The sequence below is a fragment of the Bubalus kerabau genome, chromosome 4 (assembly GCF_029407905.1).
Source record: "Bubalus kerabau isolate K-KA32 ecotype Philippines breed swamp buffalo chromosome 4, PCC_UOA_SB_1v2, whole genome shotgun sequence".
NCBI lineage: Eukaryota > Metazoa > Chordata > Mammalia > Artiodactyla > Bovidae > Bubalus > Bubalus kerabau.
In genome coordinates this window covers 104,248,960-104,274,804 of record NC_073627.1, presented here as the reverse complement: position 1 = coordinate 104,274,804, position 25,845 = coordinate 104,248,960, and the positions used below count along the sequence as shown (strand labels likewise).

Sequence of the window (25,845 nt, the reverse complement as noted above, 5' to 3'; positions counted from 1 at the left end):
CCAGTCCCTGATTGATGGAGCTAGGTATTAATAGATGTAGGTATAGTAGATTATTTCTATAACCATTTTACCAATGAGGACCAAAACTAGAGTACTTATTAATAGGCCCAAGGTCACACAGCCTGCTGTTGTCAGAGCAGACTAGACCCCAGGGTGTTCCTCCTTTAAACCGGTGTGAATAGGCTGCCTCATAATTACCTAGGGTTCTTGTTAAAAATGTAGACTTCCTCAGCCTTCAGAGTCAGAGGCTGGGAGGATTAGGAGGCATACTGTGGCTGAGCAATTTTAATGTTTAACAAGCTCCTCAGGGGACTGATACACACTCAGGTTTGTAGACTTCCAAGTATATCCAGTTGTCTGTGTTTTTACTCAACTGGCTATACATAAGAATTAGCTGGAACATTTAAAATATATATGAATTCTGGGCTCAATCCTAGAGGCCTATATCCAGTTCATCTGAGTGGTGCCCAGGTAATTACATAACTTTGGAAAGTTGCCATTCTAATGTGCAGAGTTCAAAATCCACTACTCTGGGAGCCGTGAAAACAAATACTACACCCAAAGTCCAGGTAACTCCCCAAGTAAGTCAACCCTATCCTTCTGGCTGTGTTCTAGCTTGCAGGCTCCTGAGAGGAAGTATGGGGTTTAGAGAGAATAGAGAAGGAATGAGGAACAAGGTTGGGTCCCCTGAGAAGACCAGGGCTTTGGATCAGAAATAAGTGTAGAAGTGCTAGTTGCTAGTTGTCTGACTCTTTGCAACCCCACGGACTGTAGTGCTGCCCTAATGGTCTGGGAGCGAACAATGAGAATGAAGACAAAACACGAAACCTGTTGCAATGGGTCAGGGGACCTGCAGCCTGTATTGGACTGAGGTGCAGAGTCTGCTCTGAGTCCAGCTTTTATTCCTAATTGCAGACTACAAGGCTCTTTTTGATCTTAGCTTTCCCAAGACACTACACTGACATAGTCCAGATCTCCTTGTTTTTATCCCAGGCCATTTCCTTTTGGGCTAGTCTCGGGAGAAGGCAATGGCACCCCACTCCAGTACTCTTGCCTGGGAAATCCCATGGATGGAGGAACCTGGTGGGCTGCAGTCCATGGGGTCGCGAAGAGTCGGACACGACTGAGCGACTTCACTTTCATTTTTCACTTTCATGCATTGGAGAGGGAAATGGCAACCCACTCCAGTGTTCTTGCCTGGAGAATCCCAGAGACGGGGGGAGCCTGGTGGGCTGCCGTCTATGGGGTGGCACAGAGTCGGACACGATTGAAGCGACTTAGCAGCAGCATCAGCGGGAGCAAGCAGCAAGTGCATAGGCAGCGTTCATGCCTGACGCCGACCCCGGTGTTCCAAGGACCATGCTTTCATGATCCCAGTCATACTCCCTTCTGGGTCTGGCCTCGGGGGTTGTAGCAAGGAGATTATTCTTAAGAAAAACATGAAAGATAATTATTAATACATTTTCTTAATATATGCTCTTTTGCCAGTTGCTATTTCTGTGGAATTTCTCAAGGCTGTGAAAGGACATTATTAGGAATTCCCACTATACTGTAGCCTGCCATGCTCCTCTGTCCATGGGATTCTCCAGGCAAGAATACTACAGTAGGTTGCCATTCCCTTCTCTAGGGGATCTTCCTGACCCAGGGATAGAACCCAGATCTCCCACATGCAGGCGGATTCTTTACCATTTGAGCCACCAGGGAAGCCCACCTCATTCCCAAATCAGTGAGAAGGAACTGCTCAAACCCTTAGGTCTTTCCCTAATGATGTTTCCCAAAGATTCCCCCAGTGTTCCCTCTTTGCCGGTATCAAGCAAAGCTCCTGGAGTGTTTGTTTCCATTTTGTGGACATAGTGAATCTTATAATTGGTTTGTTTTTTCCTTTGTTCTCCTCTGAAACTCAGAGCCAAATCTGAGGCTCACCTTTAGCCATAATACAGCACCTATGGCATGCACTGTGTATTTTCTTAGCCCTGAGCCACTTCTCATTTCCCTTTAGTTTTTTTCATCCCTTGTTTCTGCATTTACCGTTTTTTCCCTTGGACAAGTGTTCTCTTAATTTATTCTGACAGGCTGTAAGTGAATAAATCACTATTTAAAGAGCTATTATCAATATAGTTTTTCTATCTCTTAGGTCATAGAAAAATAAAAGAGCATGCAAATAATACTGAGAAAAGAAGTGGGTGGGGAGAGAGGCTCCTGTGAGACCCTTGCACAATGTGATGCTCTCCAACAGTGAGAGTTAATCTGCTCAGAGCCACTTAACAGGGATTTTTAAAACTTTTGTGGTCAAACCCTTTCACACTTTCCTTCTATTTAAAATCAGTCCACTTGTTGCATCATTGGCGGCAGGAATTACAATATCAAGGCCTGGCAGTTGGGAAACTAGGCATTATGACTATGAGTCATTTTAAAAAGAACATGAAGTGGATTTCCTTGCTGGTCCAGTGGTTAAGAATCTGCCTTGCAATGCAGAGGACATGGGGTTCACTCCCTGGTCTGGAAACTGAGGTCCCACATGCAGAGCAGCTAAGCCTATGCACCACAGCTACTGAGCCCGAGTGCTCTGGAGCCCACATACCACAACTAGAGTCCGTGCACCCCAAGAAAAGATCCTGCATGATGCAACAAGGATCCTGCTTGCTGCAACTAAGACCCAATGCCCAAATAAATACTTTTTAAAATTATTAAAAAAAAAAGTATATATAAAAAAGGAAAAGAATGAATGTCTTTCCTTTTTACATATTCATACACACATACAAAATTTATTTTAAAATGAAAAATTGATAGCTATGACAGGGAAGCAACCTAGACGTCCACTGACAGATGATAAAGAAGATGTGGTACATACACACAGTGGGATACTATTCAGCCATAGAAAAAAGAGTAAATTCGAGTCAGTTCTATGAGGTGGATCAATATAGAGCCTGCTATACAGAGTGAAGTAAATCAGAAAAATATTGTATATTAATGCATATATATAGAATCTAAAAAAAATTGTATTTTTGAACTTATTTGCAGGGAAAGAATGGAGACACATATATAGAGAGTGGATTTGTGGACACAATGGGGGAAGGAGAGAGTGGGACGAAAGGAAAAATAACATAGACATAAAGACACTGCTGCTGCTAAGTCGCTGCAGTTGTGTCCGACTCTGTGCGACCCCAGAGATGGCAGCCCCCCCGTCCCTGTGATTCTCCAGGCAAGAACACTGGAGTGGGTTGCCATTTCCTTCTCCAATGCATGAAAATGAAAAGTGAAAGTGAAGTTGCGCGGTCGTGTCCAACTCTTAGCGACCCCATGGACTGCAGCCTACCAGGCTCCTCCGTCCATGGGATTTTCCAGGCAGGAGTACTGGAGTGGGGTGCCATTGCCTTCTCCACATAAAGACACTACCATGTGTAAAATAGATAGCTGGTGAGAAGTTGCCACATAACACAGGAAGCCCAGCCATGCGCTTTGTGATGATCCTAGAAGAGTGATGGCAATGGCAACCCACTCCAGTACTCTTGCCTGGAAAATCCTATGGACGGAGGAGCCTGGTGATCTGCAATCCATGGGGTCTCAAAGAGTTGGACACGACTGAGCGAATTCACTTTCACTTTTCACTTTCATGCATTGGAGAAGGAAATGGCAACCCACTCCAGTGTTCTTGCCTGGAGAATCCCAGGGACGATGGAGCCTGGTGGGCTGCCGGTATGGCGTTGCACAGTCGGACACGACTGAAACGACTTAGCAGCAGAAGCAGCAGAAGAGTGAGGTGGGGGCAGGGGAGGGCGGCTCAAGAGGGAGATGATAGATGCATAATTATGGCTGATTTGTGTTGTTGTACAGCAGAAACTAACACAACATTGTAAAGCAACTGTCCTCCAATTAAAAAATAAATTTAAAAAATAAAACAAAAAATTGAGAAAAAGTTATAACACTACCTCTAAAATGATTTGCAAAGGAATTTTTCTTTACAAGTGGCCTGAAGTAGTCAGACAACAAATTAGGGAGATTTTGATTACCTAGTGAGTCAACAAGGCATTTTTGCTATTGTTTAAAGAAACTCATTGCCTTAGTTACATTTTTAGTTACTCATTGCCTTAGAAACATTTTTTAGTTGTTGATGATCCTGTAAACAAAAGAGCTCCCATTTCGAATGAATCCGAGACCATATAGACATTTACAGCAATTATATTTATCTAAGTGACATACATAATTCAGTGGTAAGATGTTAACTACATTTCAGTAACAAATATGCTTTCTTTTTTAATAGCCAAGAACAACAGAGAGTGTGCAGAACCTGAAGGATAATCTCAAAGTCACTACGTTTTTCTAAAGTCTTCACTTTAGATGCTATTTTCAGCACAGGTGACTAGCAGAGGCTTTCATATGCTCGAACACTGGAACCTTTGGTTGCTAGCATTCCAGCAAAACAGCCAACCATTTTAAGGACGTTTTAAGTGAACAATTTGCAAACCCCAATTATGTCTATTTTTTAGCCTTTTTAATATATATATTACTAAGCTGCCTCAAATCTGTATTTTGAAATAAGGGAGATTATAGAAAATAACAGTGACAGAAGAGATTCCATTCACCACAGAGAAGTGATTTATAAGTGGGATGAAAATCTTTTCCTCTTTCAGTACCAAAGGGCCATGCCACCTGCCAGTTCTTGCCACTGAAGCAGGCAGGAGGGGAAACTTTTTCCTCTGTTCTCATGTTTAGTCACTGGGACCTGCAAATTAAACTGACAGGAGAGGGAGTTCCCTGGTGGCCTAGTGGTTTGAATTTGGTGCTTTAACTGCAGAGGCCTGGGTTTGATCCCTCATCAGGGAACTATTCCACATGCCAGCCAAAATATAAAAGCCAAACAAAAGCACCCCCCAAAACAATAACAACAACAACAAAAAAACCTGCCAAAAGAAAAGGCATACAAATTTTATATGCACAGAAAATGCTTCACAGAAAACAAGTGAAAACTCAAAAAAGTAGCTAGACTTATATATTAACAAAGTGATAATAGTGGAGAAGTAACTCCACTCCTAGAAACTCCTAGAAAAAGGAAAGAGGGTTTGCCCCTATTCCAGGGGCAGTAAACTATGGGAAAGTGACCAGGAAATGCGTGGAGGAAATTACTAGGAGGTAGAAGGTAGGGCTACTTTAGTAAGGTCTACTTATGCAGACACATCTTGGTGCCAGACTTCCACCTACAATGATAAGTATCATTCGCCCCATCCTAGTACAAGAAGTGGTAAAAATTATTGCCACCTTCAAGAGGGAAATTTACACTCTGCTTTGTAAAGAGGGAAGGGCAGAGAGCTCTTGCATTCGCTGTTTCTCAGTTGCTTCAGCTCAAAATAATTAATATGCCAAAATGGCATTCTTGGCATAGCTTATCTGGAGCCACATCACTTGTCTTCCCTCTTGCTCTGTGGCTGTGGCTCAGAGATACCTGAGGTTTCAGGGCTGAGCTCCCAGGATTGTTGTATTTGTCCTGTAAGGAATCATGCTCTGCCAGCTAAGAAACAGCCACCACATGGGGTTCAAAGGATTCTGCACCCCAGCTTGTGTGTCTTCCTAACTGTGCTTCAACCTTGAGAAACAAGGGTTGGGAAGCTTTGGAAAGCCAGGTAGGTGGGAGTCAGAGGCTCTGGCAGGGGTCCTAGAAGCAGCACTCCCTACTCCCAGTTCTCCAAGAAGTGGGTCTCAAACTTGAGTGTGCATAAGAATCATCTGGAGTTCTTATTAAAATCAGATTCCAGGGCTCTCCCCAATAGATCTAGGAGGGCCAGCAATTTGCATTTCTAGCAAGCTCCCAAGGGATGCTGGTTAGGGGACTCCACTCGGTAGCACTGCCCAAGAGGTAGGACCTTCCAGTCAGGGTGACGTGGGGAAACAGGGGCTGTTGTGGGTGAAGATCCATTCCAGACTTGGGGGAGGAGAGGGGGCCACACCCCTGTGGATGTCTAGGTGCTAAAAAGAAAACAGCTGGGATTTTCCATCAACTGAGTATCGGTCAGGATGGTACACTTAGATGGGATATGAAAGGAGTTTAATAAGGGACTGTTTACAAAGGTGTGGGCAGGATGCAGGGAATTCAGCAAGGGACAGTGAAGCACTCTAGGGCTAGCTGCAGTGGGGACGTGTCTCCACCCCAGGCACCTCAAGGGGCAAGGAGAGGCAGCTGCTACCAGAAGTCTAAAACAATCAGTGTAGCTCCAAAGAAGTCGCCCGGATGGGAGCCGTGGCTTTTGACAATGGGTGGAATCAACTTCATGTCAACACAGCAGGCAGGAAACTGCCCAGAGAATAAATAGTTGAATCTCATTATTCCAGGCAGTTATGCTCTACGAAGTAGCTGCTAATACTGATTAGTGAGCACCGAAACTTCGTTCCCAGGTGAGATCCAGAGCTAGGGTCCTGCCACAACATTTGCATCAACCAATCAATACATATCCTTGTTCAATGTTTGTTTCTTTCAAAGACAAATTGTTGTTTAGTCTCTAGGTCCTGTCTGACTTTTTGTGACCCCATGACTGTAGCCCACCAGTCTCCTCTGTCCATGGAATTCTCCAGGCAAGAATACTGGAGTGGGTTGCCATTTCCTTCTCCAGGGGATCTTCCCTGACCCAGGGATCAAACCCAGGTCTCCCACATTGACAGGTGAATTCTTTATCACTGAGTTATCTGGCATATAAATTGTTGATTCATTAACCTTGAACTCACAGCCATGAGCACCTGAACGCAGCTTATGTAATACACATACATATTTTTTTCCATAAGGAACACTACACAGCACTTCAGCAGTATGCTTGGGGGCCATTTAAAACAGTGAAATCACCAGCAAAAAAGCACAGACGTGCGAAAACATGGTGTTAACAGACTGTGAAATGGATGCTTGTTCACAGTATGAGAGCTGAAACAAAAAGGCAGAGCAGTTGCCTTGTCTGACCTCAGCTGGGAATGAGCACATTGGGCAACAAACCTTTTTTTTTTTTTTAACCATTCTGAGAGTGTCTACAAATGACCACAAAGGCACCACAAGCATTGATTTGGGGATTATAAATAAACTTTAGCAAGTAGGCAAATCTGCAGCTGTAGAATCTACAAATAAGGAGGATCAACTCCACGTACACTTCACTCTTCTTCTCCCTCTAATCCATTGGTGCCTCCCATTGACCGAACCCAACCAGAGGGCACAGGGACCCTTGATACAGTCTGATAAAGGTCAATTTTCAAGGATACTGAGAAGGATGAGGAAAAAGTGGTGAGCAGTTTTGGGAAGGACCTAGAGAATATTAGTGCATCATCCCTTATTATTTATAGCCTTGGCTGAAACCCTAAGGGATATGGCTATTTTATAAGCCATTCATTCATTCATTCTCTCACTCATTCATTCATCATGGATTTTTTGAGCACAGAGCACTAGGCTATACACTCTAATCTGTGTAGGAGAAGATTGAAAAGGTTAGAAGATAGTTTCCCATATGGAACTAACACAATACTATAAATAACTAAATAAAAGATGGAGTTCCTATTGAGCTATTTAAGCATTTCCTACATTCCAGACCCTGTTTTAGGTACGCAGGATATAGCAGGACCCAAGAAACATCCCTGCCCTGATAGAACTTACAGATCAGGAAAGGGGAAATACAGTGAGTGAAGCACCCTGCTCTGGATTCCTAAGTGGAGCAGAGAAGCCTCTACTGTCAAAGGAACAATGAGGGGCCCCAGATCTAATTAGGGCAGAAAGAATGACCGTGGAATAGTCAGGGAGAGCTTTTTAAAGGCAAGAATGAGTGGTTTGACGGACTCTGAGTCACTGCCAGGAACCTAGAGCAGAGGAAGTAAGAAAGGCGAGAAGTGAAGCCATGTCTGTGCACAAATGTGATTACATTGTGCGTCCAAACGCTGAGAAGTGCCGATGAGAGCAAGAGTTAAAACACTGTCACAACTCACAGGAAGGCAAGGTCACACTGCACTGGCCCTGAAAGCATGAGGCGGACTCAGGAGGCTGAAGCACCAGGCAAGTTATTCTAGAGCTCCTGGCTCACTGTAATAATTTCCTAAAGGCAGGGACCTGTGCCCTGTGCCCGCCACATACAGCGTCCACAGGGCAGCGCTGATGGCACTCATTCTCCGAGCCTGCAGCTGCCTGGAATTGCCCAGGGCGGGCCACTGCCCGCTCTGGAGTTCAAAAGTCAGAGTTGTAAGCAAAGTTCCTTAAAGAGAGCCTCAAAAACTTATCGGGGGTAAAACTGCAGGGCAATTGGGATGCTGGGGAAATGTTCAAATCACATCATGCAAAAGGGTCTTCTTTACCCCCATGAATTGTTCAATAACGTTGCACGGATTGTCCTTGCTCAGCTTCAAGTGGGTGCACTCGTAGAAGTAGGAAGGAAGGAAGGGAGGGAGAGAAGATGAATTGATGGATGAATGGTAACAAGTAAAACCTAACATTCTCTATGCTTGTGGCACTGAGCTGGCTCCAAGCTGTGGTTCTTTCTACTCATCAGGTAGAGGGGTTCACCAAGCCGGTCCTGTGTGCCTGGCTCAGGGCCAGGCCCTCACACAGGAATGGACTCATTTCAGGTTTCCAATAACCCTGAGAGGGAGACACTGATTCCTCCATTCACTGAGTGAGGAATGAGGGGCCCAAGGAAGCTGAGTAACATCTTCCAACTCCATGCTCTGTCAGAGGCAGAACTGAGACCGGAAGCTAAGCCTCTGTCTCCAATTCATGTCCTCTTTCCTTATTCCATTTCTATTTTGCTTCCTCTTCTCCTTTCCTTCTCTATTAATAAGAAGGAAATCCTTTCGAAACAGTATGTTTTTCTGTTCTAAATAGGCCTTAATGGAGCTTTATCACCTGGCAAAGATGCTATTTTTGTTTCAGTGAATTCTGGGTGCTCTTGCTACCCTCTTGGGAGTACCTTGCTCTTTTAACCTTTCAAGCACTTTCCCACCCCTCACACCATTTAAACCTTCAGTGGTCTATAGGGGAAGTTATGGTCTCCATTCTACAGATGAGTAAATATTAGTAGATACTCAGATGAATTTAATGACTTATCTCAAAGTCATGCATCCCTATGCTGAGATAAAAAAAGGAAGACTCTCTGGACTCTTAGTCTCTTTATTCTAGCCTAGGAAGGAGAATCTTTTTCTGCTTTATTGACTATGCCAAAGCCTTTGACTATGTGGATCATAATAAACTGTGGAAAATTCTGAAAGAGATGGGAATACCAGACCACCTGATCTGCCTCTTGAGAAACCTGCATGCAGGTCAGGAAGCAACAGTTAGAACTGGACATGGAACAACAGACTGGTTCCAAATAGGAAAAGGAGTACGTCAAGGCTGTATATTGTCACCCTGCTTATTTAACTTACATGCAGAGTACATCAAGAGAAACACTGGGCTGGAAGAAGCACAAGCTGGAATCAAGATTGCTGGGAGAAATATCAATAACCTCAGATATGAAGATGGCACAACCCTCATGGCAGAAAGAAGAACTAAAGAGCCTCTTGATGAAAGTGAAAGAGGAGAGTGAAAAAGTTGGCTTAAAGCTCAACATTCAGAAAACGAAGATCATGGCATCTGGTCCCGTCACTTCATGGCAAATAGATGGGGAAACAGTGTCAGACTTTATTTTTCTGGGCTCCAAAATCACTGCAGATGGTGACTGCAGCCATGAAATTAAAAGACGCTTACTCCTTGGAAGGAAAGTTATGACCAACCTAGACAGCTTATTGAAAAGCAGAGACATTACTTTGTCCACAAAGGTCGTCTAGTCAAGGCTATGGTTTTTCCTGTGGTCATGTATGGATGTGAGAGTTGGACTGTGAAAAAGCTGAACACCGAAGAATTGATGCTTTTGAAGTGTGGTGTTGGAGAAGACTCTTGAGAGTCCCTTGGACTGCAAGGAGATCCAACCAGTCCATTCTAAAGGAGATCAGTCCTGGGTGTTCATTGGAAGGACTGATGTTGAAGCCGAAACTCCAATACTTTGGCCACCTCATGCGAAGAGCTGACTAATTTGAAAAGACCCTGATGCTGGGAAAGACTGAGGGCAGGAAAAGAAGGGGATGACAGAGGATGAGATAGTTGGATGGCATCACCGACCCAATGGACATGGATTTGGGTGGACTCGGGGAGTTGGTGATGGATAGGGAGGCCTGGTGTGCTGCGGTTCATGGGGTCACAAAGAGTTGGACATGACTGAGTGAACCGAACTGAACTGAACTGAGGAATTAGAATGGCAAATAGGCTAAATCTCTGACAGAAGGCTTCTGAGGCTATGTTCAGGCTCCAAGGGGAAGATATGTTAATTGATTAGTAATGTCTGCTGTCGGAGAGGGAATAAGGTAAAGGGCGGCATATGGGCTTCGTTTTTGCTAACCCAACCTAACATAACTATTTCTAAGCCTTATCTTATTTCTTACTTTAATGAAGAATTTTGTTAATTCCCTTAGCCTAGCACAAAGTTAATGCTCAGTACAGAGAGGTACTACAATTTATTGAGTAGACTACTGGTTATCAGGCACAGACTGCTTAGCTACATTTATAGCCATCAAGTTGATCATAAATAAACATTCTGATTCAGCTACTTTGAAACAACATGAGCTGTTTTTACTCCCAATCAGTTCAGTTCAGTTCAGTCCCTCAGTTGTGTCCGACTCTTTGCGACCCCATGAATCGCAGCACGCCAGGCCTCCCTGTCCACCACCAACTCCCAGAGTTCACTCAGACTCACATCCATCGAGTCAGTGATGCCATCCAGCCATCTCATCCTCTGTCGGCCCCTTCTCCTCCTGCCCCCAATCCCTCCCAGCAGCAGAGTCTTTTCCAATGAGTCAACTCTTCGCATGAGGTGGCCAAAGTACTGGAGTTTCAGCTTTAGCATCATTCCTTCCAAAGAAATCCCAGGGCTGATCTCTTTCAGAATGGACTGGTTGGATCTCCTTGCAGTCCAAGGGACTCTCAAGAGTCTTCTCCAACACCACACTTCAAAAGCATCAATTCTTCAGCACTCAGCCTTCTTCACAGTCCAACTCTCACATCCATACATGACCACAGGAAAAACCACAGCCTTGACTAGACAAACCTTTGTTGGCAAAGTAATGTCTCTGCTTTTGAATATGCTATCTAGGTTGGTCATAACTTTCCTTCCAAGGAGTAAGCGTCTTTTAATTTCATGGCTGCAGTCACCATCTGCAGTGATTTTGGAGCCCCCCAAAATAAAGTCTGACACTGTTTCCACTGTTTCCCCATCTATTTCCCATGAAGTGACGGGACCAGATGCCATGATCTTCATTTTCTGAATGTTGAGCTTTAAGCCAACTTTTTCACTCTCCACTTTCACTTTCATCAAGAGGCTTTTTAGTTCCTCTTCACTTTCTGCCATAAGGGTGGTGTCATCTGCATATCTGAGGTTATTGATATTTCTCCTAGCAATCTTGATTCCAGCTTGTGTTTCTTCCAGTCCAGCATTTCTCATGATGTACTCTGCATAGAAGTTAAATAAGCAGGGTGACAATATACAGCCTTGACGTACTCCTTTTCCTATTTGGAACCAGCCTGCTGTTCCATGTCCAGTTCTAACTGTTGCTTCCTGACCTGCATACAGATTTCTCAAGAGGCAGATCAGGTGGTCTGGTATTCCCATCTCTTTCAGAATTTTCCACAGTTTATTGTGATCCACACAGTCAAAGGCTTTGGCATAGTCAATAAAGCAGAAATAGATGTTTTTCTGGAACTCTCTTGCTTTTTTGATAATCCAGTGGATGTTGGCAATTTGATCTCTGGTTCCTCTGCCTTTTCTAAAACCAGCTTGACTTCTAACCAAATGTGTGGTGTTTTTCCCAACAGTGGTCGGTTCTGCAATTCTCTGGACACCAGCTGGGTGTCCAACAATTCCATTCAACTCTGACACTAACTGCCCAGTGTTAGGAGAGACCCCACAGGTTAAGGGCTCAGTCCCACAACACCATCTCCACTTTAGATACTGGTCACAGATCCCAGATTGCAACCTGAACTTCTGACTGACTGGCTCTAAATTGAGATTCTCATGACCCCCACTTCAGGTTTGGCAACTCACTAGAGTGGCTTACACAAGTCAGGAAAACACTTTATTTAAATTCACTGATTTTTTAAATAAAAGATACAACTCAAGAGCCGCCAAATGGAAGAGATGCGTAAGGCAAGCTATGGGGAAAGGGGTTGAAGCTTCCTACTCTCTCTAGGAGCATCCCCTCCCAGCACTTCAGTGTGTTTACCAACCCAGAATCTCCCCAAACCCCATCATTAAGCAGTTTTATGGAGGTTTCATTACATAGTCAAGTTGGATTAAATTATTGCCCATGAGGTGGGGATGTAAATTAATACAGCCAGTATGGAAAACAGAATGGAGGTTACTTATTGTACAGGAGGCAGTGACCAAAACCATCCCCAAGAAAAAGAAATGCAACAAGGCAAAATGGTTGTCTGAGGAAGTCTTATAAAAGGCTGAGAGAAGAGAAGCCAAAGGCAAAGGAGAAAAGGAAAGATATACCCATCTGACTGCAGAGTTCCAAAGAATAGCAAGGGGAAATAAGAAAGCCTTCTTAAGTGAATAGTGCAAAGAAATAGAGGAAAACAATAGAATGAGAAAGACTAGAAATCTCTTCAAGAAAATTAGAGATACCAAGGGAACATTTCATGCAAAGATGGGCACAATAAAGGACAGAAATGGTATGGGCCTAACAGAAGCAGAAGATAATAAGAAAAGATAGCAAGAATACACAGAACTGTAGAGAAAGGTCTTAATGACCCAGATAACCATGATGGTGTGATCACTTACCTAGTACCAGACATCCTGGAGTGTGAAATCAAGTGGGTCTTAAGAAGCATTACTACAAACAAAGCCAGTGGAGGTGATGGAATTCCAGCAGAGCTATTTCAAATCCTGAAAGATGACACTGCTGAAGTGCTGCACTCAATATGCCAACAAATTTGGAAAACTCAGCAGTGGCCACAGGACTGGAAAAGGTAATTTTTCATTCCAATCCCAAAGAAGGACAATGCCAAAGAATGTTCAAACTACTGCACAATTGCACTCATCTCACATGCTACCAAGGTAATGCTCAGAATCCTTCAAGCTATGCTTCAACAGTACATGAACCAAGAATTTCCAGATATACAAGCTGGAATTTAGAAAAGGCAGAGGAACCAGAGATCAAATTGCCAACATCTGCTGGATCATAGAAAAACAAGAGAGTTCCGGAAAAACATCTACTTCTGCTTCATTGACTACGATAATGCCTTTGACTGTGTGATCACAACAAACTGTGGAAAAATTCTTAAAGAGATGGGAATACCTGACCGTATTACCTGCCTCCTGAGAAACCTGTATGTAGGTAAAGAAGCAATACTTAGAACCAGACATGGAACAATAAACTGGTTCAGAATTGGGAAAGGAGTACATCAAGACTGTATATTGTCACCCTACTTATTTAACATATGCAGAGTACATCATGTGATTTGCTGGGCTGGATGAAGTTCAAGTTGGAATCAAGATTGCCAGGAGAAATATCAACAGCCTCAGATGTGAACATGACACCATTTAATGACAGAAAGCAAAGAGGAACTAAAGAGCCTCTTGACGCAAGTGAAAGAGGAGAGTGAAAAAGCTGGCTTAAAACTCAGCATTCAAAAAACGAAGATCATGGCATTCGGTCCTATCACTTCATGGCAAATAGATGGGGAAACAATGGAAACAGTGACAGACTTGATTTTCTTGGGCTCCCAAATCACTGCAGATGGTGACTGCAGCCATGGAATTAAAAGACGCTTGCTCCTTAGAAGAAAAGCTATGACAAACCTAGACAGTGTATTAAAAAGCAGAGAAATCACTTTGCCGACAAAGGTCCTTATAGCCAAAGCTATGGTTTTTCCAGTAGTCATATAGAGATGTGAGAGTTGGACCATAAAGAGGGCTGAACACTTAAGAATTGATGTCTTCAAACTGTGGTGCTAAAGATGACTCTTGAGAGTCCCTTGAACAGCAAGGAGATTAAACCAGTCAATCCTAAAAGAAATCAACCCTGAATATCCAGTGATGCTGAAGCTCCAACATGTTGGTACCTGATGCAAAGAGCCAACTCATTGGAAAAGACACAATGCTGGGAAAGATTGAAGGCAGGAAAAGAAGAGGATGATAGGACAAGATGGTTGGATGGCATCGCCAATTCAATGGGCTTGAGTTTGAGCTAACTGTGGGAGATAGTGAAGGACAGGGAAGTCTGGTGTGCTACAGTCCATGGGGTCACAAAGAATCGGACAGGGCTGAGTGACTGAACAACAACAATGACCCAGCAGTCCGACTACTGGACATATACCCTGAGAAAACCATTAATTCAAAAAGACATATGCACATTAATGTTCATTGCAACACTCTTTACAGGACATAGTGTCCTGTAAATGCAAGGACATGGAAGCAACCTAAATGTCCATCAACAGAGGAATGGATAAAGAAGATGTGGTACATATATACAGTGGAATATCACTCAGTCGTAAAAAAGGAACAATATTGGGTCATCTGTAGAGACGTGGATGGACCTAGAATCTGTCATAAACAGAGTGAAGTGAGAAATGGAATATTTCGTGTTATAACAGTAAACAAAGGATGCCACAGTCATCAGCGATTGCAGCCACCATGGATGGTGAGCTGGTGAGCCTTGAGGGAACTCAGGAAGGAAAGAATACCTGCCATATAGTAGCCATCAGACTGCAGCCACACTCTGTGGTGAGCCCTGAGGAAACTCAGGATATAACACAAGATACTGGTCTCAGATAGCTGATTGCATATCAAAGGAATGATGTCACTAAGCCCAGACTCTTGCATCTTCCCATAGGTAGAAAAGTGCTAAATTCCTTGACATATATAGCTTCTTTAACAAACATATGAACACCAAGTGGGGGAAAGGAAAGGTGGGATGAATTGGAAAATTGGGATTGATACCTGTGTACTGCCATGTGTAAAACATAGCTAGTAGGAACCTGCTGTTTAGTGTAGGGAGCTTAGCTCGGTGCTCCATGATGACCCCCAGGGGTGGGATGGAGGGAGGAGGGAGGTTTAAGTGGGAGTGGATATAGGTATACTTATAGCTGATTCACTTCATTGTACAGTAGAAACCAACAACATTGTAAGGCAATTACACCCTAATTTAAAAAAAAAATTGTTTCCCACTGGTGGTTAACTCAATCTTCAGCCCCTCTCCCCTTGCTGGTGGTTGGGGGTGGAGTGAAAGTTCTAATAATCATTGGGAGACCAATCCCCATCCTGAAGTTATTTAGGGGCCAGTCATCTCATTAGTATACAGAAGACTCTTATTGCTGTGGAGATTCCAAGCATTTTTAAAGAGCTATGTGCCAGGAACCAGGGGGAAAAAAAACAAATATATTATTTGTCACAGTTGGCCTTAGACGTACCTTGGAAAAACAAAACTCTTTTGTACACAGATGTCAGTACCAGGATTAAAGGAAACCTGATATGACTTTCTTAGCACAAAACAAGCTTACATTAAGTTTATTAAGACAGCAGTTTTATATGTGATAAATATGATTATCAGTATTTTAGGCATGAAGTTTACTGCCAGTGAGCACAAGGAGCATTCTACTCATTTTCATGTCCCAGTGTCTGACCAGTCCTGGGTACTAACAGGAAATGAGCGAGTGAGTGAACCTGAGAACCATTTGCTGATTTTAACTGGTGATATGTTGCGTGTCCCCCCTCTAGTGGCCATGAAAGGTTGCAGGGACAATTCCTACACCTTTTCTTTCAAAATGCTCTTGTATGGACGCTTCGGACATTTAAGATGATGTCACTGGTGACTGCCATCTGTGTGCCTGTGTGGTTGTGGATGCGTGCAAATATGGTTACAAACACCAAGGAGCAAACAGCCACAAGCAAGGCCCCAGAGGCAAGGTGTCTTCCCGTGTTCAGACCCCCACGATTGTTATGTACAGAAAAACAGTCTCTGCCTGAGGGAGGGAAAGTGGGGCTCTAAGTCTAGCCAAGGTGTTAAGTTGAGGGCAAGAGAGAAATATGTTCCCTGAGACGGTGACTCCAAAGCACGTGTCCTGCTTGGCCGGAACAACAGGAAGAGGACACCCCAAAATCATGCTCTTGAGAAACTTGGACAACCCACATCTTGTTCTCCATCCTCATGCTTTCTTCAGCTCCCTGCCTGTGACACGGGGACAACCTGCTTTCCTGGAAGAACACTAGACAGTGTGGTGCACGGTGTATCAGCCCAGACCCAGGAAGCAAGACATGACATTTGCTTTATTTTTCTGCATCTCAACTCAATTTCTGTGTCAAGTGCCCAGTTCCCAGGAATACTGGAAAGAAAGCTCAATAAACAGGAGCTGTGTCAGGGCCCCGCGGCTTGTCTTTGCCAACCCTTGCTGAGATATTTGAGTTCCTGCCTTTCTGGCACCTTCAGTTGGGTGATATTTCTGCTCCCAGTCAGCCAGTTGAAGGCAAAGGAGTCATTCTGCTTTCTCATGCCCTTGGGAAGTCATCAAAGGTCCTTGCCTGCCAGAGACACCTCTGCAGTGGTTTCTCACTCAGAGGTTTTGCCAGGGAAGCAGAGCCCCGAGCCATCTGAAACCCACCAACTTCATCACTTCCCTTCCATCATTTTGACCCCACTTTAGGTCAGGGGATCTTTTCTAGTTTATGGGAAAGTGAAGGGATTGGTAAGAAGTTGTGCTATCTGGACATGTGTGCATTTGCTAAGACAATGAAGACACAATGGCCTGGGGCATAGGTGGGAGAGTGTGTGTGTGTGTGTGTGTGTGTGTAAAAATATGAACTACCAGGGAGGGAGGGGAAAAAAAATACACAGTTACTTACTCAATGTATTAGCCCAAGACTTTATTATTGGCCTGAGGCTGTGTTGGATTTATGTGACAAGGGAAGATTTAAGGAAACACATTATACTCAGGGTACATGACTGAGTTTTGATAACTTGGTTTTACTTCTTTTTGAAGCACTTAGGAAGGAGGACGCAGGAGCCTTGTGTGTCATTCTTGATTAAGGATCATTTGTCTAGTTCCAGAGATGGCAATTAAAAAAGGACCCATTTGTCTTGTTTCAGAGATGGCACTAAAAGCAGGTGCGTTTGCCTGTAAGGAGTGGACAGTTAACTGGAAACTCAGACCCACAAGGTAGGACCTCTGGAGATCTGGCAATAAAAAGTGGAGGGAGGTACTGAGCAAGTGGAGAGAGCCAAGGGGACGTTCTCTCCCCAGTGCTGACAGGGCTCACAAGAGTTGACGCTGAAGAAAGGATGAGAGTTCAAGCATCTCGGTAGGGGCAACAGCAGTGTCGGGGTGGGACACCAGTCATTCCCTTTCCCTAGGCCACTTGGGGGAGATGGCTCCTGGCCCCTCTGTTTTCATGAGGCCAATTGAGTGTAGTTTTTCCTGTTATTAAAAGTGGCCAGAGGTTCAGGGACTGCCTATCTAAACACAAGTCAACCATCTTTAAAAATAAGTCCTTAAAAAAAAAAAAAAAAACAGATAGCCAAGAGGCACATGAAAAGATGCTCCACATCACTAATCAGAGAAATGCAAATCAAAACTACAGTGAGGTATCACTCACACCAGTCAGAATGGCCATCATCAAAAAGACTACAAATAACAAATGCTGGAGAGGATGTAGAGAAAAGGGAACCTTCCTACACTGTTGGTGGGGTTAAAAGGTGGTGCAGCCACTGTTGAAAACAGTATGGAGGTTCCTCAGAAAACGAACAAAATTAGTTAATAGAATTATCACATTATCCAGCAATCCTATTCTTAGGCATATATCCAGACAAAACTATAACTCAAAAAGAGACAGTCACCCCCTATGTTAATAGCAGCACTAGTCACATAGCCAAGACATGGAAGCAACCTAAATGTCCATCAACAGAGGAATGGATAAAGATGTGGTATGTATATAATGGACTGCTGCTGCTGCTGCTGCTAAGTCACTTCAGTCGTGTCCGACTCTGTGCGACCCCACAGATGGCAGTCCACCAGGCTCCTCTGTCCCTGGGATTCTCCAGGCAAGAACACTGGAGTGGGTTGCCATTTCCTTCTCCCACAGTGGACTGGTACATATACACAGTGGAGTATTACTCAGTCATTAAAAAGAATACATTTGAATCCATTCTAATGAGGTGGATGAAACCAGAGCCTATTATACAGAGTGAAGTAAGCCAGAAAGAAAAACACCAATACACTATACTAACGCATATATATGGAATTTAGAAAACTAAGGATGTCCAGAGAGTTATAGTTAAACAAAATCAATCTGTTTAAGTTTGTTTAGACCAGTGTTTTCCAATCTTTCAGGCCAATAAGATACACTGGAAAAACCTGAACTCACGAATTTAGACTTGGAAGGAAACTCTGGGCAGAGAGAGCTGCTTGGGCCCTGAGTGCCAGCCTCTCCTCTGGGACTTTTCCTTCCCCCTGGGGTCCTCTGAATTTACTATGTGTTGTTATCCTACTGATTGTAAGGGCTATTCTGACACTTCATTAAAATTCTTTGGTTTCTCCTGGTAGAGCTGATACTGGCTGAAATATTACAAAAATTTTTACTAAATACCTCTAGAAAAATACAAAGAAACAGCAAGAAACCCAATTTCTGGGGTGCAAGCCCCTCATCCCACCATAGCCTAATGCTCTCAGGCAGTCTCCTTAAAACCCTGGATGAGCTATCTTCTTTTGGGCCCCAAAGAGCTGCATAAACCTGTATGCACACTAATTGGCAATATGAAATCTGTATTCTCTTGGTCAAATTCAACCCTAATCTTGAAAGCCAGCAGCACCTGACACTGGTCCCACACTGGTCTTGGGGGCCACTACTGCCTCTTTTGGGGATTCTCAGGTGGCGCTAGTGGTAAAGAACATGCCTGCCAATGCAGAAGATGATAGTTTGATTCCTGGGCTGGGAAGATCCCCTGGAGGAGGGCATGGCAACCCACTCCAGTATTCTTGCCTGGAGAATCCCATGAACAGAGGAGCCTGGTGGGCTGCAGTCCGTGGGGTCGCAAAGAGTCAGACATGACTGAAGCAACTTAGCAAGCACTGCCTCTTTAAAACAGAGTGCCTAACTTGGGCCCCTGAAGCTCCCCTAAACTAACTGACAAATGGACCCTGGGCTGGTCCAGACAAATAAGCTTAGGTATAACACACAGGAAGGTGACGCAGAGATAAGGCAACTGGATGATTTGAGTCACAAGGTCAGTCTATTGAAGTTTGGCTTGAATACCAGCAGAATGTTAGAAATGATGGATTTATCCAATCCATGAGTATGCTAAAAAAAAAAAAAAAAAAAAAAAAGCCCAGAGCTGGGACCTCCCCTTCAGATGATAACTCAAGTTAACTTTATAATAACTTGAGTTATATAAAAATAACTCAAGATTATTTTTAACATAACAATTAAAATTAAAATGCTATGTAGAAACTTCTTTGTAAAAGAAAATCAGCATTGAATTCTTTAACAATTAAAAAATCTGAGATAGACAGCATATCCACCCATCATCTCCACAGAAACTGTTAGAAAGAAGGTATAAAGCACAACTCTGACCTTCAGCAATTTCAAATTCCACCTCTTCCCTGTTATCCCAACATTGTTCTTGAAATCCCAGGATCTCACCCCCGATGGATGAGATGAAATTGCTTAACTCCCCATTGAGTTTGTTCTTTTTTTGCTTCCCACATAGAAAATACTCCTTTTACACAGAGACAGTTCGTGTTTTTATCTGTCTAAGGTCTGGGGTTATTTCCAGGCATTCTGGGAGACCAGCAGGAAGGCAGAATGGAGCACGTCTTATGGGTGAGCCAAATGACCTTCACTTACTGAAACACAGCCAAAAGTTCGTTATAAATGGTCACTCTCTCAAAATATAAAAACTATGGGGCTTCCCTGGTGGGTCCAGTGGTTAAGAATCCACTTAGCAATGCAGGAGACGTGGGTTCAGATCCCACATGCCTTGAGACAGCTAAGCCTGTGCACCACAAACATTGAGCCTGTGCTCGAGCCGGGGAACCACAACTACTGAGCCTTTGAGCCCAGTCCCCATGCTCTGCAACAAGAGAAGACACCAATGAGAAGCCCACACACTGCAGTGAAGAGCAGCCCCCATTTGCTGCAACTAGAGAAAGCCTATGCACAGCAATGAAGAATCAGAACAGTCATAAATAATAAATAAATCTTAAAACAAAAAATTATGGGAACATCAAAATGTCAGCCCTTAGAAGCCAGAATTTCTCGTGGGATTGTAGATTTTGTGGCCATGGAAGGAAATCTGGAAAAAGTGCTTCCAGAGACATAGAGGAAGGTGGCAGCTAATACTTCAAATGTTTATTATTTACAAAAACTTTCTTAACCCTTTTAGCTCTTTGATACTAAAAGGGAAGAGGGAGGCTTGGAGATCATGGCTATCCTTCCTCAATGTGCCAGCACCCAGGGACCCTCAAGGCTACATTCTAGAGCCCTTTCTCCTCTGAGCACTCCTCTGTATGTGGTAGGCACTGCTGAAGAGCTGTGAACAGTGACTAAGACCCTTTCCCATCACTAAACCTCCACCAAGTCTTCAGGGCAATACCTGCCAAGAGAGATATCAGGCTCTAGGAGATGGTAGTTGTGCAGGGAAAGGAGGATTTCTTTCAAAATTTAAAAGACAAAAATATGCTGAAGCAAACAGCTGTGTTGTCCTTAATGTTGAAATATTATCCCATTTTCCTCTGATGACCGTACCTCCTAAAAACTTCACTGGGGATGAGATGGGGCAAGAGTTCAGTTCACTGAGGTTCCGTCATGGGCCAGGCTCTGTAGCAGGCACTAGAGATATGGAGATACATGAATCCTACCCCCAGGGGGCTCAGGAATCCATGGACACATCAGAGATGAACAGACGTGTCAGCACCACAGAGTAAGCAGTAGGAAGGGAGTACAAACAGGGAACATCTGGCAGCCTTCCACAGTCTCTGCTCATAGGATTTCCTCTCACAGTGCCAATTAGGAAACAGAAAATCTAGGGAGACTTCTCAGAGATAAATCCTCACTTGGGGAGCCTTGTGACAGCCATCATTTGCCAAATGTTGTCAAGGTCTGTCTTTGTCTTTCCTGCATCCCTTCCTTCTTATATTGGTAACAAAAAAAACCAGATGACGTCTGAAAATTTCTCCTTCTCTGATTTATCAGCCTTGATGGGGTATTAAGCATCCCTGCCCCTACAATTAGTCCATGCCTGAACAAGGATTTGATCAGATCAGATCAGTCACTCAGTCGTGTCCGACTCTTTGTGACCCCATGAATCGCAGCACGCCAGGCCTCCCTGTCCATCACCAACTCCCGGAGTTCACTGAGACTCACGTCCATCGAGTCAGTGATGCCATCCAGCCATCTCATCCTCTGTCGGCCCCTTCTCCTCTTGCCCCCAATCCCTCCCAGCATCAGAGTCTTTTCCAATGAGTCAACTCTTTGCATGAAGTGGCCAAGAACTGGAGTTTCAGCTGTAGCATCATTCCTTCCAAAGAAATCCCAGGGCTGATCTCCTTCAGAATGGACTGGTTGGATCTCCTTGCAGTCCAAGGGACTCTCAAGAGTCTTCTCCAGCACCACAGTTCAGAAGCATCAATTCTTCGGCGCTCAGCCTTCTTCACAGTCCAACTCTCACATCCATACATGACCACAGGAAAAACCATAGCCTTGACTAGACAAACCTTTGTTGGCAAAGTAATGTCTCTGCTTTTGAATATACTATCTAGGTTGGTCATAACTTTCCTTCCAAGGAGTAAGCGTCTTTTTATTTCATGGCTGCAGTCACCATCTGTAGTGATTTTGGAGCCCAGAAAAATCCAGTCTGACACTGTTTCCCCATCTATTTCTTATGACGTGATGGGACCGGATACCATGATCTTCATTTTTGAATGTTGAGCTTTAAACCAACGTTTTCACTCTCCATTTTCACTTTCATCAAGAGGCTTTTTAGTTCCTCTTCACTTTCTGCCATAAGGGTGGTGTCATCTGCATATCTGAGGTTATTGATATTTCTTCCGGCAATCTTGATTCCAGCTTGTGTTTCTTCCAGTCCAGCGTTTCTCATGATGTACTCTGCATATAAGTTAAATAAACAGGGTGACAATATACAGCCTTGACGTACTCCTTTTCCTATTTGGAACCAGTCTGTTATTCCATGTCCAGTTCTAACTGTTGCTTCCTGACCTGCATACAGATTTCTCAAGAGGCAGATCAGGTGGTCTGGTATTCCCATCTCTTTCAGAATTTTCCACAGTTTATTGTGATCCACACAGTCAAAGGCTTTGGAATAGTTAATAAAGCAGAAATAGATGTTTTTCTGGATCTCTCTTGCTTTTTGATTTGAGACCCCAAGCAAGATCCTCCAATCAATTTAAATCTCATACTTAAACAAGGAGGAACTAGTCAGAGCTGATTTCTTCCTGATAAAAACAACCTGAAGGGTCATCTATTAATTAATTCCTATTACCTGTGTCCAGGTAGAACTCAGCTCTATTCCTTCTTAAGATCTGGTATGCTTAGTTTTTTTTTTTAATTATGTGGGTCACTTCTATAACCTTCCATTAATTTTCTTATATCCTTAAGGAGCCAGAGTCAAGTTTGTGTTGCCAGCAAGCAAAGAACCCTGACTAATCCAAGAGTTCACTGCACACCAGGCACACGAGCCTGACAGCCCCCTCAGAGAGACAGACACTCTGTTCACACTCTGTAGATGAGCAGACTAGTGCCAAGAACCTTGCATACCTGAGGACCACAGTCAGTCCATGCCGGAGCCAGCATTTGACTCAGAACCAGAATCCAAAACCAAAACTCAGGCTTTCTCCTATTCATCTCTCCATGTCACCAATACATTGCCCCAACATTTAAGGGCAGACTGCTGCTTCTAGGTTTCACGTCAATATGATTTATGGTTCACAAAATGTTTCCACACACAACGACAGCACATGTAATCCTCGCAGTCACCTAGGAGGTAGATTAAATACCATGACACTGGAAAACAGATTGACCCTGAGCCTGGTCAGCCTCAGTGTTTTTTCCCCTGCTTACAACCTTTCTATGACTCAACATAACCAGCAAACGAGGGTCAAAAGCTTCGGCATGGTGTTCACATGCTTTGAGCTTCAGAACCTCAGGACTACACTCCTTTTCTGTACTTTGAACTCCAACTGTACAGAACTTCGAGCAGTCCCCCAAACCCGCCAGGCTGTCCCACACCTGTGTACCCTCCCTCCATGTGGATGTCACTTCCCAAACTGGCTCCCATGTCGTGATTTGCAAAACGTTTACTTATCCTCTGCACTGAGAACACCCTCCCCATCTCATGTCTGGTGACCCCCTGCTCACCTTTCCAGACTCAGAGGAAACTCACCTTCCTTTAAGAAACTTCTCATGTGCCTCCTGTCCCTGAGAATAACCCATACCCCCGCTATTTCCTGGGCAGGAATCTGGGGTGGCTCCAATATTATGACATGGTGGTAAACATAGCATTCCACCCCAAAGATCATTCCAATCAGTCCCGCAAGCCCATCCCTCTTGATACTGACTGGTCACAAGTGGCCATGGGATTATTAAACCCCATTTCTGATTTATTAATGCTCTTTTCTCTGCACCTGAACAGACTCAGGAACTGGGCCTTTGTTCTCACACACAACCAGCTTCTGTGCAAGCCTCCGGACTGATGCTAGTTCTCCCCGAACAACTTACCTGTTGGATTGAGGAACTGACGGAGCCTCGTGAGAGTCCAGCCTGAGACCCGCAGAAGCTGACTCTTGCTCTAGAGTGCCCGAGGGAGAAGGGCCGGGGTGGGGAGGGGGTGGGTGTCCTGTTGGGCGCCCTGTGTAGATACACCTTCGTTCTGCTCCCATCTGGACCTCATCACTGCCACTTCCACTTTCCGACCAATGGCCCTTTATGCCACAGGCAGTATAACTTGTTCACTGATTAGCACTGAGCAATTATCAGACCACAGCTGAGCATTATTAGTTCACAGGCTTATGCTGCTATCCCACCCTCTTAAGGCTATTTGCACATCCACAGGAGATTCCTGGAGGCATCAGCCTTTCTCAAGTTTTAATAATTTGCCAGGCATTGCACTGGATGATTTTATGTATTTTATCTCATTTAAATCTCACAGCAATTCTGTAATAATTATTAATTCCCATTTTGTAGATGGGGTTGCCGAAGCTCAGAGAGCTTAAGAAACTTGCCGAAGGTCACACAGGTAATAATGGGAGCTGGGATTCAAGGCCATTCTGACTGGGTCCCAGGACTCCACCGGGGGTAGGGAGAGAGTACTGTCTGTGGCCTGCTTCAATAACCACAGAGATGTCTACCTGTCTTCTCCACTTTCTGATAAATAAGTTCTGTTTGTTTAGCTTCTCCTACAAAAGGGCAGCACCAACAACTCCCATTTACAACAATGCCTTTCATAATATTCTAGCATTTTCTGTCAAGGTGTGGTAAGACAGCAAGAGCTCACAGTCTTGTGGGGCACTGAAGAAAGTTCTAATCCCCAAGAAGGAAAAGTGAAGAGGACTCTGGTTCCTGAGCACTGTGAATGAGAGGGTTTTGAAAAGATCAAAGAGGTATCTCTGCAATCGGTCTCCCAGCCGCTTCATGTGGGGGCCTGCGGTGCAAGGGGACCAAGGCCCACCAGGTGGCAGCAGAGAACAAGTCAGTGGCCGGCCAGGTGCTAAACTCTAATCCTGAGTCTGGGGCACAGGAAGTGCAGCGTCAGGCCCACACTCAAGGCAGGTCTGAACTGGGCCAAAGGGGTAGTGGGTATGGCAACCTTGTAGTAACAGCTTACACTGTCGTTAAACTCAGTCTGTGCCAACCAGGTGGTAAGCCTTATCTCCTTTAACTTTTACAACCAATCTAGGGAGTAGATACTATTAATAACTCTCTTTTTTTAGATGCATGCAATGACGTTCTAAGAGATTTATGATTTATCCAAGGTCACACAGACCGAATAGAGGAAGTGCAGGCAGTTTGGACTTTAGAGCCCCAACTGTGAGCCTGTTGGTGGTGGTGGTGGGTAGATGTTATACCAGGGAAGAATGTTATGCCAGGGAAGAAGAGAAATCACTAGTGGGGGTGGGGGTAGGGTGAGGGCAGGTGGAGCCTGGGCTGGGCTGGACTGGCTCTGGGGCAGATCCTGGGGCCTAGGCCAGTCCAAGGACAGTGATTAGGAGCCTGAGGCAAAGGGAACTGCTGGGGGCACTTGCAGGAAACGGGATGTGTAGGATTTTGAGGCTGAGGGTCCCTGGTGACTTATTTAAAGAAGCCACCCTAGCTCTTCCTGGGTGCTTCACTCTAACAGGACTGGGTACCCCAGAGGCTGCAAAACCACTCAAAGACCTAAAGAGATGCCCCTGTAAGATCTGATCAGGGCTCCCTTGCTGAGCTCCAAAAAGCAGAGTAGCTGGAAGGGAAGTGCCAAGACAGGTCACAGTATCCCCAGTGAGCTGGGCCTGGTCCCAGAGCCTCTTCTGGGGGAGTGGACAATGCCAGCTGCCTTGCAGTTTCCACCCTGGAACGGTGCCCGGGCACACTCAGGGCCCCCGGGTTAGCTCACATCACTGAGGGACTTGAGCAAGACCCAGGAGCTTCCCTTTGCCCAGAGATATAGGTTAGTACCTTCCTCCTTTCTGGTCTGGCTGCTCATCATCCAGGGGGCCACGTTAGTTGAGTTCAACTTAGCATATTTCAGTCTCTAGGCTCAGAACTACATCCTTTAGTTAACATGTCTTGTAGGATTCTAGAACAGAAAAATGGCATA

The 25,845-nt window shown here is 44.4% G+C and overlaps 1 protein-coding gene across 1 annotated transcript; it reads right to left on the bottom strand.

Annotated features, from left to right (window-relative positions):
- Nucleotides 1-829: 829 nt before the first annotated feature.
- On the bottom strand, nt 830-24,713 carry LOC129650034 (pancreas/duodenum homeobox protein 1-like). Its single transcript, XM_055578148.1, has 2 exons — nt 23,769-24,713; nt 830-1,427 (listed from the first exon to the last, which is right to left on the bottom strand). The coding sequence occupies exons 1-2, from the start codon at nt 23,927-23,929 to the stop codon at nt 1,325-1,327; spliced, it is 264 nt and encodes an 87-aa protein (XP_055434123.1). The 5' UTR covers nt 23,930-24,713; the 3' UTR covers nt 830-1,324.
- Nucleotides 24,714-25,845: the final 1,132 nt, after the last annotated feature.